Genomic DNA, 14,589 nt, shown 5'->3' with positions numbered 1-14,589 from the left:
TTCTTAGAAGCCAACCTAGGATTGTCCTCCAACAGTCTTTTAGATTGTTCACATGTCTCATCATATATTGAACATTGACTAATGACGTTTACCGATGATCTCGACTGCTATCAAGCTTAGACCCAAGACCACAGTAGCAGCAAGTGTCACCCAGAAACTGACATCCGCCTGCAAAAATAAGAGGTTTAAGCATCTTTATTCACAACGGCCGATGCCCCTTCATTTCTCACAACAGAGTTGATATGAAACTTTGCTTTAAATGTTTATTTTGGAGACAGAAAATAGCCAGATTTGAAATTCTCAGATTCCAAGACAATTAACTCTGGGTTTAAAATATGCTTTAAAAATTAATTCGATGTAACAGAATGTACTTTGGTGCAAAAATCTGGGTTCTGTGGCTATAGTTTGAAAAATATTAAAGGAATACAGACCCAACATTTTTCATCAGGGTACAAGTCTGTCATTAATTTGGAAACCTGAGTTATGAGTTTTTAATCTTCTCATTTGTCCCTTCAGACAATTTAAATGTATCAACTCAAGTTATTTTTAAATGTTATGATATCTTTTTTGTTGTTGTTCTGGTTTGCAGTCCTTAAACATATTCCAGTAAATGTTCAGTTCTGCTTCACATCTTTGTAAATGGGGGTTAGAAATTAAATCCACATAAAAATAAAGTAAATTAACTGCTTCTTAATCTCACCTCATTTTTCCAGGATCAGGAGTTTAGAAAGAATTTCAATATCACAGCACAGATTGCCATTACAAAAACATGAATGAATTCTACACACCTGTCTACTGACACGTTGGCCATATCGTAGTTTGGCGGCAAAATGTTCGCAGTTCATCTTGATCACATTGTAGTCTATCTCCATCCCAACATATTTGTTTGCCATGCTAATTATTTCGTTTATAGGCCTGACTTTATATTCTCTGTCCTTCTCGTTGTTGACCTTCCAGTTGTCTTTTCCCGCCACTTCTGAAAGCTTTTCTTTCTTCACCAGTGCTTTTTTTGTGTTGGCAGACAAGGGAATAGGGAGAGAATTTCCTATACCCCCATCTCAAGAACAGAGAGAAAAAAGAAACTCAGAAACAGTGACCATTAGGCCTGGATTCCCTGCATTTCATCAACAACATTGTCTCAAGAAGACATCAGTTGTTGTTGTTGTTGTTTTGACAAATATTATTATTTTTTAAAATGTTAGTCGCTCATATCTTGCCCAAGGCAACCCAAAACAACTTACAACTAACCAGAGCGTCATCTCTTGGCTACAAAGCAGCCTTCTAACTGGCTTACAACAATTGTAAGTACAGTATCAGGAGATAGAACTTCTAGCAACAATTAGTCCATAAGCCAGTGGTGGGGAACATTTTTCCCCTGTCAAGGGCTGCGTTTCTTCAGGGGTAAACTGCCAATGTTCTCTATCTTATTCTTCCCTCTCATAAAATCACCCTTTCTAGGAAATAATGAGAAGCTCTCACCTGCAGAAGTCAGGTGGACTACATATCCATCCCCTACGTAGATAGCCCAATGTTGGTAACCAAGTCGAGAAATCTCAATCTGGTCTCCAGGCTTTGGTCTCTGCAAGAAGAAAGTGAGCCCATGTTTTCCTTGGCTTAACATCTGTGCAAGTTTACTCAGAAGTAAGTCCCACTAGGTTCAATGAAACATACTCCCAAGTACATAGGATCACAGCCATAGAGGCAGCCTTTTCTTTTAAACTGTAGTTCAGGGATGGGGGAGTTGTGGCCTTCCAGATGTTGCTGGACTACAACTCCCATAACCCCAGGACGTTAGCTATAGTGGCTAGGGCTGATGGGAGTTGGAATCCAACCAGGTCTAGAGGACCACAAATTTCTCACACCTGTGTAGCTTATGGCAAGTATTTCTCCCAGAGCTCACTCTGTGGCATCATTTTTTTTTTTATTGTAGTTACAGGTAGGTAGCCACATGTGAAGAAGTGTGCATGCACATGAAAGCTCATACCAATAACAAACTTAGTTGGTCTCTAAGGTGCTACTGGAAGGAATTTATTATTATTATTATTATTTTATTGTATTTATCGTTTTCAATTTTACAAATTTGTGCAATAATATTAAGCCAAAATACAAACCATACTTTTTCCATTGACTTCCCTTCTCCCCATCCATGGTTCATTTTATTAAACCTTTACCACTGCATATTCTATATTTTTAATTTTCTCTCTTTTTCACTTTTTGTTCCAGTATACTTCATACTGCTGAATCCTGTTAACATTTTAAAATGTTTGTAATGATTTTTCAAATATTCTACAAACCTTTCCCAATCTTCCTTAAAAGTTCTTTCTTATTCTAGGGCTGTCTTACGTCCTGGCTGATTTTTGCTGAATCCAGCTTTACAAAATCCCCCAAAATGGCAACTCCGGCCATTTGTACATATTATATCAATTTCATCTGACATTCCTCCTATGTTGATATTGTGCCCTCCTTCCATTTCTGAGCATACGCCATTTGCAATACTGTAGTTGTGTACATGAAGAGATTATTTCTGAGCGGTAAGTATATTTGCATTGATTATTCCTAAAAGAAAAGATTATGGAATTTTTATAGATGTCTTTTAAAACATATTTTTCAGTTCGTTGTATATCATCTCCCAGAAGCTCTTAGCCATTTTACATGTCCACCACATATGATAAAAGGCGCCTTTCTTCTCTTTGCATTTCCAATAAATATATGGCATCATTATCAGCAGACTTGGTGCCTACGCCCAGGACGCTCTAGTGACTGGGTGTCTACGTCCAGCCACATTCCTCAGGGGGCAATCCAAATGTCTCCCAGAGGCAGATGATAAGGGGAGTGGTGCATCAAGAAACAGATGCCACCTCAGTCACTGGCAGGGACGTTCACTGCATTCCCCACCCCTGCTGCTGCTGCCGCCCCGGTGCTCCGATAGCCCTTTCCTTGCCCAGTGAAGGAAGGAAGGTGTTGCCTGCCACCAGCTCTGCCCCCTCTCACAATGCAGCTGAGAGGAGGAGGAGGCGCACCAAAGCAGGCCAGAATTTGCGCATACTTACACACTGCTCCAGCAGTAGCACCAGACAAGACATTTTCATGAAGCCATTAGTGTGGGTTGGTATCCCCATGCTGATCCCCATGACGAGACAACTTCATGGAGGAGAGGGTTATCAATGGCTCCTAGCTAAACTGCGAGGGTTATCAATGGCTCCTGACTAAACCGCTTCTGGCGCAATGGAACACTGTGACAGAAACCAGAGCGCATGGAAACGCCGTTTACCTTCCCTCCCCCCGGCAGCAGTGCCTATTTATCTACTTGCGCTGGCGTGCTTTTGAACTGCGTGCTTTCGAATCAACGGGAGCTCACCTCGTTGCACATATTTGAACTGCTCACCTTCTGATCGGCAAGCCCAAGAGGCTCAGTGGTTTAGACCACAGGGCCACCCGCTCCACTATGAGAACAGGATGCTGGACTAGTTAGATGGGCCATTGGCCTGATCTAGCAGGCTATTCTCATGTTCTTTAAATCTGAGAAAAGCACCACATCACATCCTGCCCCACCCAACAGAGAGCTTGGAATCAAATCCAACAGATGCTGCAAGGCCAGATGGAAATCACCTTCACTGAGGAATTCCCCCTATCTGCTTTTTCCTGCCCTTGAGGTCTGTTTTCCTTTCTTTCCAGCTCTAGTGTCCAGCCATTTGCTCTTTTTTAAAGACGAAACGTTTATTGGTTTTATTATGAGCCAAAGGCAGAAGCAAAAATCAGTTCCAATATTGCACAATAAAATAAAGTATAAAATGAAAGCATAGATTGAATGTGCTGCATTTCTAAAAGGAAAGAAGACTATAGAGATCTGCCTCTCAAGCTCACGCTTGCTTTGTTTCCTACTAGGGAAAGCTTGACAAAGCTGTTGCTCTGTATGAGTTGGCTGTTGAAATCAGGCAGAAAGTCAAGCAAACTTAAATAAAAATATTTAAGTCAAGAAAACTTACATAAAATTACAGGCATATAAAAAGTACAGAGCCCAACGCTTTACTAAGTTGCTGCAATTATCATGGATTTGATTCCAAGCTCGCTTTTTGCAAGAAATCAAAACTTAGTATCCATGGCTTGCAGGAGCCTCGCTCTCCCACCCCACAAGTAGGTGAATTTTTCAACCTTTGGACCCTGTGATTATTCATTGCAGTTTTTGTAAGTCAGACTTGCAAGGTAGGGGGAAGGAGCTAAAGCAGAGCTTTCCAGACTTTTCATGCTGGTGAGACACTTTTTATACACGCAGCATTTTGTGACACAGTAAATCGGGTTCTACCATGAGTAAGAGCACGTGTTGCGATCAGGACCTGGCAAGACACATTCCCTTCCTGTGGGGGTGGGGCCGGTAGCCGGCCTTAGTAGCTACTGGTCAGTTAGGAGTTACTGGGCAAAAGTTAATGTTGCAATTTGTGATTCCTAATTTTGCTGCCTCCCCTTCCTAACAGTTTTTCCTTTATTTTGGCCGGTTAGAATCCTACTCCTTCCCTCGCCCTTCCTGACCCCCCCCCCCGCGTTACCCCCACCCCCTTCCCCTCTCCCTCTATAGTAAGCCCTGTAGGTTTCCTGTGTGCCAATTCTCCCCCGGGGGTTCTCACCTTATTGGACACCCCAGGCCGGGCGTCAGGGAGGCTTGGTTTTTCTGCCAGAGGCGGGTCCCCCGGCGGCCTCATTCAGGCCTCCGCCTTGTGATTCCGCGGCAGCGGGGTGATTTTCGTCCCGTCCGGCCTTTCCTGTCTTTGAATCGGCCGTTCGCGCCGCTCTCCGGGCCCGATCCTGGGCCCCAGCTGCTTGCCCTTGCGGCGACAACGCTTCCCGCCTCCTTCCCCCCATCCCACCCCACCTTATTAATATTGTGGAGAGTGTTACCTGGGCCGGGAGAGTCCCGGTTCTGGGCTCGAGAGCAGGGGCCGCTGCTTCTGGACGCAGTTCCCTGTGACCGTTGCCGCCGCTTGCCCTCCGCGGCTCCAGCCGCGCAGCGGGCTTGCCTGCCCTGCCTCAGGCAGCGCGGAGCGTGGCGCGGGACCGGGGCTCCGTGTCCCGTCGGCCGCCCAGCTTTTAACGGCCCGTTCTGGCCGGACTGCCCCCCCCCTTGCCGCCTCGCCGACGCTCCCGGCAGTAAAAAAGGCGGCGACTTCCGGCGGCGACGCCATTGCGGGTGGTCGTGGGCTGCTTCGGCTGCGAAGCGCCCAGTCCATCCCGGGGGTTTGGAGCCCCGCTACCGCAAAGCGGGGCTCCAGTGGGGTGCGGGAAGAGCGTCCCGCACCCTGGGCTCCCCGGCTGTGCCCGTTGTGGCTCCGAACCCTTCCCTCGCTCCCCCTGTAAAGGGGGAGTGGGGGTGAAGGGACGACGGAGCCGGGCTATAGGGGACATGCTCCAACCGGGATGTAAATGCGGCGGCAAAGCCTGTGATGAGCGTCTAAGTTCTACCTGTCTTTTGTGAATTGAAAGAACCCGGTGGTTGTGAGTATTATTGACTTTGATTGACTTTTATATCTTTGGAACGATCCGGGGGGAAGAGGAAAAGGAGCCTGCTTCCCTCCCTTCGGGAGAGAAAGAAAATAACCAGTTTGAGTGACTGCTGCTACAACAATGGATACAAAGTGTTTGGAATTTGAAAACTGAGACTGCTGAGATTTCCCTTTGGGGATTAAGTGGGCAGAAAATATCTCCTTTTAAAGTTTTGATCTTTACACTCTGGCTTCAGAAAAAATGGCGATGGGAAATTTGGACTGACGTGGGAAATGTGGGAAACAATTGAAACAAAGGAAGGAAGAGACAGGAACTGAAATTTGACACCCACCCTCCCCTCCAAAATGCTGGACTTTGTGCTCGAACTTGTTTTGAACTCTGGTCTAAAGGAGGAAGAAATGTTTGCTGTCTTGAGGCTGGAACTGCTTAATCGGAAACTGCAAGTTTTGAGTGGGATTATAAATAAAAAGAACTTACTTCCCACAGAGGAGGCTTTTCAAAAGTTTTACACAATGGAAGAAAACCTTGGCAGAGAGTTAGGAGGGGTACTTGAAGGATGGTCTGAAATGGCTGGGCGACTCCGGGAAAAGGAACCGTTTTCTGGGGGTGGCAGCCCCGGAACGGGAAAATTTACAATATCCAGACCCCGAGGTGGGAGCTCGGGGGCATGGGACATGGAATTAAGATATCTACATGAAGAAGAAGTATGGTACAAAGAAACGGAGGAGCCTAGAAATGGTGTGATGTGTACCCTGAAACTTGATGCAAGGTCTGTTGTGAATACTGCCTGGATCTGTGGACATTTGGTAAAAGAAGACATCTCAAGGATTGGTTCCGGCGAAAGACAGAGAAAGACAATGGACAGAGGGGGGGGTGGGATGAAGTACTAAATGTAAAATGCAAATGGTCTGTTATGGTATCTGAAATCGGAGAGTGAAGTTTGTTAATTATAAGTTTATTTTGAATAAGTAAGGGGATATTGGATTTTAAGTTAAAGCAGCATGATAATGGACAGAAGAAATAAGTTTAGTTTTTATAAGAATATTTTGTCAAGATTTACGATACAATAGGATGATGAAGATAATTGTGTTATCTTTAATTTGAGTTAAATTCTTTTTTATAGAGAAAAGGTGTTAAGAAAGTAAAATATGGATTTAAAACCGAAGGTGAAGAGGCAGGGGAAGTCAAACGTCAAGATTCGGAAATAGAAATTTTTTTTTTTGCTAGGTATATAAACAAGAAGAAGAATCCTGGCATTATGTGTATTTGTAATTGTTTTGTATTTGTAGGTGTGGGTCTGGGTTTGTGTTGTATTATGAAAATGCTAATAAATTCTTCTAAAAAAAAAACAAAAAACGCAGGGAGCGTTTCTGGGGCAGCGCGCATCGCGTGCGGCTGGTCGGCAGCTCTGGGCTCCCCTGGGGGTCGGAGCTGCTCTGGTCGCCCGTTAGTGGCCCCCTGAGCCCTCCCTGGGGAGTTGGGGGGGCGCGAGCAGGCCAGTTCACAGCCCGAATCTCGAGTGGGGGCGGTGGTTTGCAGAGCTAGCGCCATTTTGTGCCTGAGCCTGCTCAGTGCATTCCACCATCTGCTCTAGTGGCCTTAGTGGTACTGCACTTGTGGAAACAAAATCAAAAATTCTTTCCAGTAGCACCTTAGAGACCAACTGAGTTTGTTCCTGGTATGAGCTTTCGTGTGCATGCACACTTCTTCAGATACACTGAAACAGAAGTCACCAGATCCTTAAATATAGTGAGGGAGTGGGGAGGGGTATTGCTCAGAAGGGTGGTGGGAATGGGTGATCAGCTGATAGGTGTGGAAAACCTGTTGACGACTCTTAACGGCTGTAATTAGTCTTGCAGGGAAAGGCAAGGGGTGAGATGGCTAAAGATAGCTTTGTTATGTATAATGAGATAAGAATCCAATGTCTTTGTTCAGACCAGGTTTCTCCGTGGTTTTAAGTTTGGTGATTAACTGTAACCTGTAACTGCACTTGTGGAAATATTTCCTGATTTCAGCTGGACTGCGGCTCACTGCCACCTGGTGGCGGCAAGTGGTACTGCAGCCCATAAATTTGCAGCAATTTGATTCAACTTTAATTTTAATTGTGATTTTAAGTTGTTTTGATTTAAATTTTAAATTTGCAGGAAAATTGGTTTCAGCCGCTTGGTTTGAACGCCTCGGCTGATTCTATTTAATTTGTTCTTGCCTTCACCAGTAGTTAGGATGGCGGAAAAAGATCTGGAGCCGAAGAGGCCAATTCGTGGCCCTTCACAAGCACTGCGCACGCACACGGACCGTGTGCAAGCCTTTTTGGCTTCATTGGCCAGTGATCCCACGGCATTGGCCCGTTTCGAGTCAGGTATGGAGGGGCTCATGCGTGCCTCAACCCCGCAGAGCACCTCTCAGGCTGGAATTTCCCAGCCTGATAGGGAGTCATCCTTCTCTGCCTCTTCGTCAGTGGAGGGAGATGATTTTGTTCCCCCTTCGGGGGTTCTGTCATCCGCAGTGCTGGCCCCGCAAATTACGGCCACGGCTGTGGCCTCGACCCCTATCTCGGAACAGGAGGTCGCGGGACAAGGGACCACGGTACCCAGTTGCTCCTCGGCCGAGGGCGCCAAACGGCCACGCAAGTCCAAGAAACACGTGGGGGCGGTTACTTCCTCACCACTCTCTTTTACTCCAATTGCTGTAGGTCCAGCCCAGCAAGGCCAAGAAGCCGCTGCCCAGGCAGCAGGCCCAAGTTCTTCCCAGCCTGGCGTTGCAGCTCCCAGAAAGTGCCAACGGAAGTCGGTCAGTAGAGGCCAGAGGAAGGGCGCCCCGCCACGCCCGAGTGTCGCCACCGCGGCAGCCTTCGTCCCTGCACCACCGACTCCAGCTACATCGCAGCAAGAGCCTGTTTCGGACTCTTCACCCGATGACAGCCTCCCCATCCGTCCTAAGCCATCTTCAGGAGGGAAGCGTCGACGCAAGCGTTGCTGTGGGCACCGCACCAAGAAGGGGCACCATGCAGACTCCTCTTCTATGTCAGGTACTTCTTCCTCCAGTTCTGATGAGGATGGGGGGAGCGAGATGAGGCTCTATTGGGGGTTTGGTGAGACGGCCTCGGGTCTCCCCAGCTGGGCATTGCAAAGAAGGGCCAATTCCCACAGGGCCAGGTACGGGGCCCCGCTAGAATATCTGGGGGGTGTCCCGGTCCCAGATCCCATCGGCTCGACTAACAAGGCCAAAGACATCATCCCGGGGTGCCACCTTTCCTCCAGGATGAGGAATAGGATTCTTGAAGGTCGCTTTGTCGACATATTCAAGCTGGCCCCCCCAGACAATGGTCGCCCGGATCTCGAGGGGTCGGCCACTTCTTCGAAGAAGTGGGTGGGCGCAGGAAAATCTGAGCAGACTTTCGAGCGTTGGCTCGGTTGTTTTCAGGTATTTGCCAGTGTGATTTCTGCTGCTTATCCCAGGAGAGCCCTTCATCTTTGGGTTTATCAGTCCATCGTTAGGATGGCATATGCAATGGCTGGCGAGGCGGCAGCCATTACGTATGATAAAAAATTTAGGACCAGGGCCCATAGGATCACTTCGGCCCGATGGGACCGTATGGACATAAATGTGTGGTCCACTTACGTGGCACCGCACATCCAGAAGAAGGCCCCGGAGCAGCAAAAGGCTAGGCAATCCGCCCAGAAAGTGGCCCGCAGGTTCTGCTGTTGGAATTTCAACAAGGGGACCTGCCAACGTTCCCCCTGCCAGTATCCTCACATATGTGAGAAGTGCGGAGGGCCACACTCGGCGCCGTCTTGCTTTCGGCCTGGGCGGCCCTTTAAAGGGGGAAAGGGGGGCGCCCAGCAGTCCACAAAATCCACCCCCCAGTCTGCGGCCAGTTCTGCCAAGTAATGCACTTGGTGAATTGGCCCCTACCCCGGTCCGCCTCCAGCCCCTTTTGAAATGGTTATCCCTTTATCCTAATAAAGAGGCAGCAGCTTACCTGCGGGAAGGTTTTTCCCAAGGTTTCAGGATTCCTGTATCCTCCGACCCTGTGGCTCGCAATTCTGCTAACCAGAAGTCGGTAAAGGAGCTGCCTGATGTAGCAAGAAAGAAAATTGGGAAGGAGATTGCGCTGGGCTGCATGGCCGGCCCTTTGCGGTTCCCCCATTTCCTAAGCTGCATCTTTCCCCATTGGGAATAATTCCTAAAAAGGCCCCAGGCGAATTTCGCTTGATTCATGATCTGTCGCATCCTAGGGGCACGTCAGTTAACAGCATGATTCCCTCGGAACTATGCACGGTAAAATACGTGTCCCTCGACCAGGCCATCAAGTTGATTAGGAAATTCGGTCCAGGGGCCCTTTTGGTGAAGTGCGACATTGAGTCTGCATTTCGCCTTTTACCCATTCACCCTCAGGACTTTTGGCTCCTAGGGTTTCAATTCAAAGGTGCCTTTTACGTAGATAAGGCCATGCCCATGGGCTGCTCTGTAGCCTGTGCGGCATTTGAGGCGTTCAGCACCTTTTTGGACTGGGCGCTGCGCTTCAAGACGGGCCTCCCGGGTGTGACCCATTACCTGGATGACTTTCTTCTGTCATCAGGGCCCGATACGGGCGACTGCGCGGCTCTCTTACGAGCCTTTGCGTCGCTCACTGAGGAACTGGGCGTCCCATTGGCAGCGGCCAAGACTGAGGGCCCGACTACTCGGCTGGTCTATTTGGGTATCCTGTTAGACACAGTCGCCCAGACGTCTAGCCTGCCAGCCGATAAACTCGCCACCCTCAAAGAGGTGATAGAGGGAGTCCTTCCTCTTCCCAAATTGACTTTGAGGCAGCTGCAGTCCCTTTTAGGTCATCTGAACTTCGCCTGCCGCGTGGTGTCCCCGGGACGCCCCTTTTGTTCCCGGTTGGCGAGACTCACGGCAGGGGTAAAGGCGCCACATCATTATATTCGTCTCCCCCGGGAGGTGAAGGAGGACCTTAGGAATTGGTTGGTATTCCTTCAGGAATACAACGGGATATCCTTGTGGCAGGAAGTCTTGAACTTACACAACGATTTCCAGGTCCATTCAGATGCTGCGGGTTCGCTGGGCTTTGGTGTATACTGGAAGGGCCGTTGGTGCGCACAGCGTTGGCCAGAGGGCTGGTTGGGGGAAAACATCACGTGGGACTTGACGTTTCTCGAGTTTTTTCCCATAGCTGTGGCCGTGCACATATGGGTTCAGGAGTTCAGAGATCGTCGAGTCTGTTTCTGGACCGATAACCAGGTGGTGGTGAGCGTGCTGGCAAAGCAGTCGTCGCGTTCCCCTAGGGTTTCTGCCCTCCTCAGGGTTTTTGTATTGCATTGCCTTCGGAACAATATAGTTTTTTCCGCCCGATTTGTTCCGGGCATTTCAAATGACATTGCCGACGCTCTGTCCCGTTTTCAGGTGGAACGGTTCAGATCCTTGGCCCCAGAGGCGCGGGAGCTTCCGGACTGTTTCCCAGACCACCTGTGGAGCCTTGGCAGCACGTAGTCCTGCAGGGAGTAGCGGCGTCGGTTGCCCCCTCTACTCTCAGGTCATACAAGAAGGCCTGGGCTGATTTTGTTGCTTTTCTAGGCCAAGCAGGGTCGCCTTCGCAGGAGTCACCTCCCACGGCTGCGCAAGTTTTGGAGTACCTGGCTCTGCTCTTCCAGCAGGGCCGGGCTCCAAGAACTCTCAGGATTCAGGCTGCTGCCATTTCATTTTTTGGAAAAACCCTCTTTAATACTGACCCCTGTGCGTCCTTTTTGGTTCGCCAGGCGATGAAAGGTTGGGGCCAGTTGGGCCCACCACGGGTCCCGACGAGGCTCCCCATTCCTTTTGACCTGCTGACCAGAATGCGCGCACATTTGAGACGCATTTGTTGGTCAAAGCAGGAGGCCCGGTTGTTCACGGTAGCTTTTTCCCTGTCCTATTTTGGTGCCTTAAGGGTGGGGGAGGTGGTCTTCGAGTCCTCCCAGTCTGGCCCCAGGGGCTTGTTGATGTCTGATGTGACGCTGTCGCCATCAGAAGTCACCCTCAAAATCAGGTATTCTAAGACTGACCAGCTGGGTAGGGGGACCCTCATTCGTTTGCCAGCGACAGGGCATCATGGCCCTTGCCCTGTGCGCGATACACGTAAGTATTTGGCAACCCGGCCATCTGGGGAGGGCCCATTTTTGGTGCATGAGGGGGCCCTTCCGTTGACCAGGCAACAATTCACCAGGGTGATGCGCAAGGCCATTGCGGCCTGCAGGCACCTGGCAGATGATTACGCCCCTCATTCCTTCCGCATAGGCGCCGCCACGACAGCTGCACACTGGGGTTTGTCAGCGGATAGGATTAAGGAAATAGGGAGATGGAGGTCCACTGCCTACAAGGGGTATGTGAGACCTCAGCCTTGACGTTTCATTGATACTGCCTGTTTTCTGTTTGCAGGTCCCGTACCCATCCGTGTGTGGATCGTCGGGCACAGCATTGTGCACTGGGCCGGCGCCAGGGCATGGGAAACGGGGCTTGGTGTTAATCTTGGACTTTCCCCAAATTTACGTATTACGTGGTTGGGTAAGTGGGGCATGCTCGGGAAGAGCTTGTTCCTCTGGTTAAAAACCGTGTTTTTTGGGTGGGTCCCCCGGATATCTTGGTGATTCAATTGGGGGAGAATGACCTACCCCGAACAGGTTGCCGTGCTATGCGCTTCCTGATTCGCAGAGATTAAAAATTTTTGGGGGCCAGCCTGCCCGACACGGTGCTGATCTGGTCACATTTGCTGCAGCGAGCTGCCTGGCGGGGAGCTCGCTCCATAGCAGCGGTCAATAATGCAAGGAGACGAATCAATGGCGTTGCGGTGAATACAGTGCGAGCCTTGGGGGTACTGATATTCCGCACCCCGGCATCACCTTCCAGGCCACCTCCCTGTTTCGAGGGGATGGGGTTCACTTGTCCCCTGAGGGGAATGATTTGTGGCTGGGGGCGATAGCTCGTGGCATTAGGGTTTGGCTTGAAGGGTGAGTGGTTTTGGCGGGAGCCGTTGGCTCTGGTGGCGGTTAGGCATTGGTTCCTGTGTGGATTGCTGGATTGGGCGCTGCCCATCCAGAATCAGGTTGATGCTGGGAATTCCGTTAAAGGAATCCGGCGACTCTTATGCTTTGTCCGAAGCCCCCGGTAGGGGTTAGGGCCGTGGCCGAGTCCCCGGGACCATGGGGAGAGTGACGCATTGCTTAGCCCCCACTCCTTAACTCTCCTCAGCGGCATTCTCCCAATCGCTGGTTTTAGGCCAGCCTCTGTCCCGGTGTGACAGTAGTCTGAACCAATGCCTACGCAACCACTCACCAAATTTGTATTTAAATAAAGTTGTGGCCCTAAATTATTTGCCAAAAACCCAAACCCAAACCAAAAATGATGTCTCCTGTGTCAAGTCAATGGGGGGTGGCTTGAGGTCCTCGATACGCAATTCTGTTTCACTAGCAAACCAGATGTTAAACTAACCCCTTTCCAGCCCCGGGAGGAGCGCAGGGAGCATTCACGCGGCACACCTACACACTGCAACCGACACACAAATGTGTGGCAACACACAGTTTGGAAAGCTCTGAGCTAGAGACAAAACTATCCTAAGCATTCTCACTCAGAAGTAAGTCTCACTGTGTTCAATGACAAGAAAGTGTACGTTGGCTTGCAGCCAGAGACAGCAGCGTAAGGCAAACAGCAAGTCAAGTGGCAACTCTTACTTTGAAAAAACAGTCAAATAGAAAACAATCAAAGGGAAGGTATTTTGGACTGGGTAGGGATGGATAGACAATGTCCCCTATTCAAAGGGGTTCTTACCTGAGCCATTATGTTCTGCTCTCACCTCCTTTCAAGCCTCAGTTTCGTTTTCACTTTACAGTAAATCCATTAAAAAAAACTTTAAAAAAAAATGTTATCAGCAAGGCAGCAGTTGGCGTCAATATTACATCACCTGGCAACACTTCCTTAGTGTAGAAAAACAGGAAAAACGTTTTCCCTGCCAGGATAGTTTTACATATGCCAAAGCCCCCACCCCAACTCCCCAATATCCTAACGTTTTAGAAGTCATTCCTGGTTCTGTAAGGAAAAGACTTCTACCCAATTGCACAACAAAAAGTAAAATAACCAAATCACTTTTTCCTGTCCTCCCAGGCTACTAGGCTCCTTGTATTTATGTTCTGGCTGTTCTGCAATGGTTCCCTGCCCTACAAGACCCATTCACCACAATCTCTGTCTGAGGCAAGGGTAGCCAACATGCTGCTCTCCATATATTGTTGGACTCCAAACTCCCATCAGCATTAGTCACCTTGGCCAACGTCTGCAGGGTCACAGGTCCACCACCCCTCAAGCAGGAGATGCTTTTCCTTGGCATAGGCGTAAGTTGATTGGGAAGACTTCCCCTTTGCAATTGCTGCGTCCTAAAAGCTGCAGCTATCCCTGTAGGGAAACGCCACGTACCGCCCTTATCAGGAAGAACATGCACCTCGCCTACTGGGGTACCGCCCTTATCAGGAAGAACATGCACCGCATTAAGAGTACTGAACCAGATAAAGCCTAATTAATAGCTTGCTACCAGCATTTTGCTCTACCTTTTTAAATGTAGCTCTGGAGCCAAGTAACTAATTTGAGCTCAGTTGCATTAACACCATTTCCATATTTCCGAAGCTGCAAATGGGTGGACCGGTATGTGAAACTCTTTTCTTGTGTTTCAATGGCTCCTGTAAGCCTTCAATTTTAGAAGTCCCATTTGTGGGTGTGGGTGTGTTAAGTATCCAACATGCATCTGTTTTTAGCTAATGGGATGTCTTTATTTCATCAACAAAAGTCCACTCAACTTCTGAAACGTTCGACTTCCAAAGTGCAGCTTCTGATTGGCTGCAGGAAGCTCCTGTCAGATGTTCGGATTCCAAAAGAAGGTCTGAAAACCGGAACACTCACTTCCGGTTTTAGATCGTTTGGGAGCCAGAACGTTCAACTCCCAAGGCGTTTGCGAGCCGAGGTACGACTGTATTTGCAAAGTCCAAACACCAGGAGCCAAAGGGCTATGCTTAACCTGCCATGAATGCATGAGGATTCCCAGCCTGCCCATCCCTTTTGAAAAGCCAC

General features: G+C 49.0%; 1 protein-coding gene across 1 annotated transcript; it reads right to left on the bottom strand.

Annotated features, from left to right (window-relative positions):
- Positions 1–612: 612 nt before the first annotated feature.
- LOC117055789 (phospholipase A and acyltransferase 2-like) lies at positions 613–13,337 on the bottom strand. The gene is made up of 3 exons (XM_033165615.1): positions 13,303–13,337; positions 1,480–1,579; positions 613–1,057 (listed from the first exon to the last, which is right to left on the bottom strand). The coding sequence occupies exons 1-3, from the start codon at positions 13,309–13,311 to the stop codon at positions 702–704; spliced, it is 465 nt and encodes a 154-aa protein (XP_033021506.1). The 5' UTR covers positions 13,312–13,337; the 3' UTR covers positions 613–701.
- Positions 13,338–14,589: the final 1,252 nt, after the last annotated feature.

The sequence above is a fragment of the Lacerta agilis genome, chromosome 12 (assembly GCF_009819535.1).
Source record: "Lacerta agilis isolate rLacAgi1 chromosome 12, rLacAgi1.pri, whole genome shotgun sequence".
Classification (NCBI taxonomy): domain Eukaryota; kingdom Metazoa; phylum Chordata; class Lepidosauria; order Squamata; family Lacertidae; genus Lacerta; species Lacerta agilis.
The sequence above is the reverse complement of the archived record's forward strand: the minus strand, read 5'-3'. Positions and strand labels throughout refer to the sequence as shown.

Bases quoted from the DNA above. Each gene is read 5' to 3' on its own strand.
- LOC117055789 (XM_033165615.1), bottom strand. The intron at 1,058-1,479 runs GTGAGAGCTTCT...TCTGTTCTTGAG, and splicing joins AGTCCACCTGACTTCTGCAG to ATGGGGGTATAGGAAATTCT.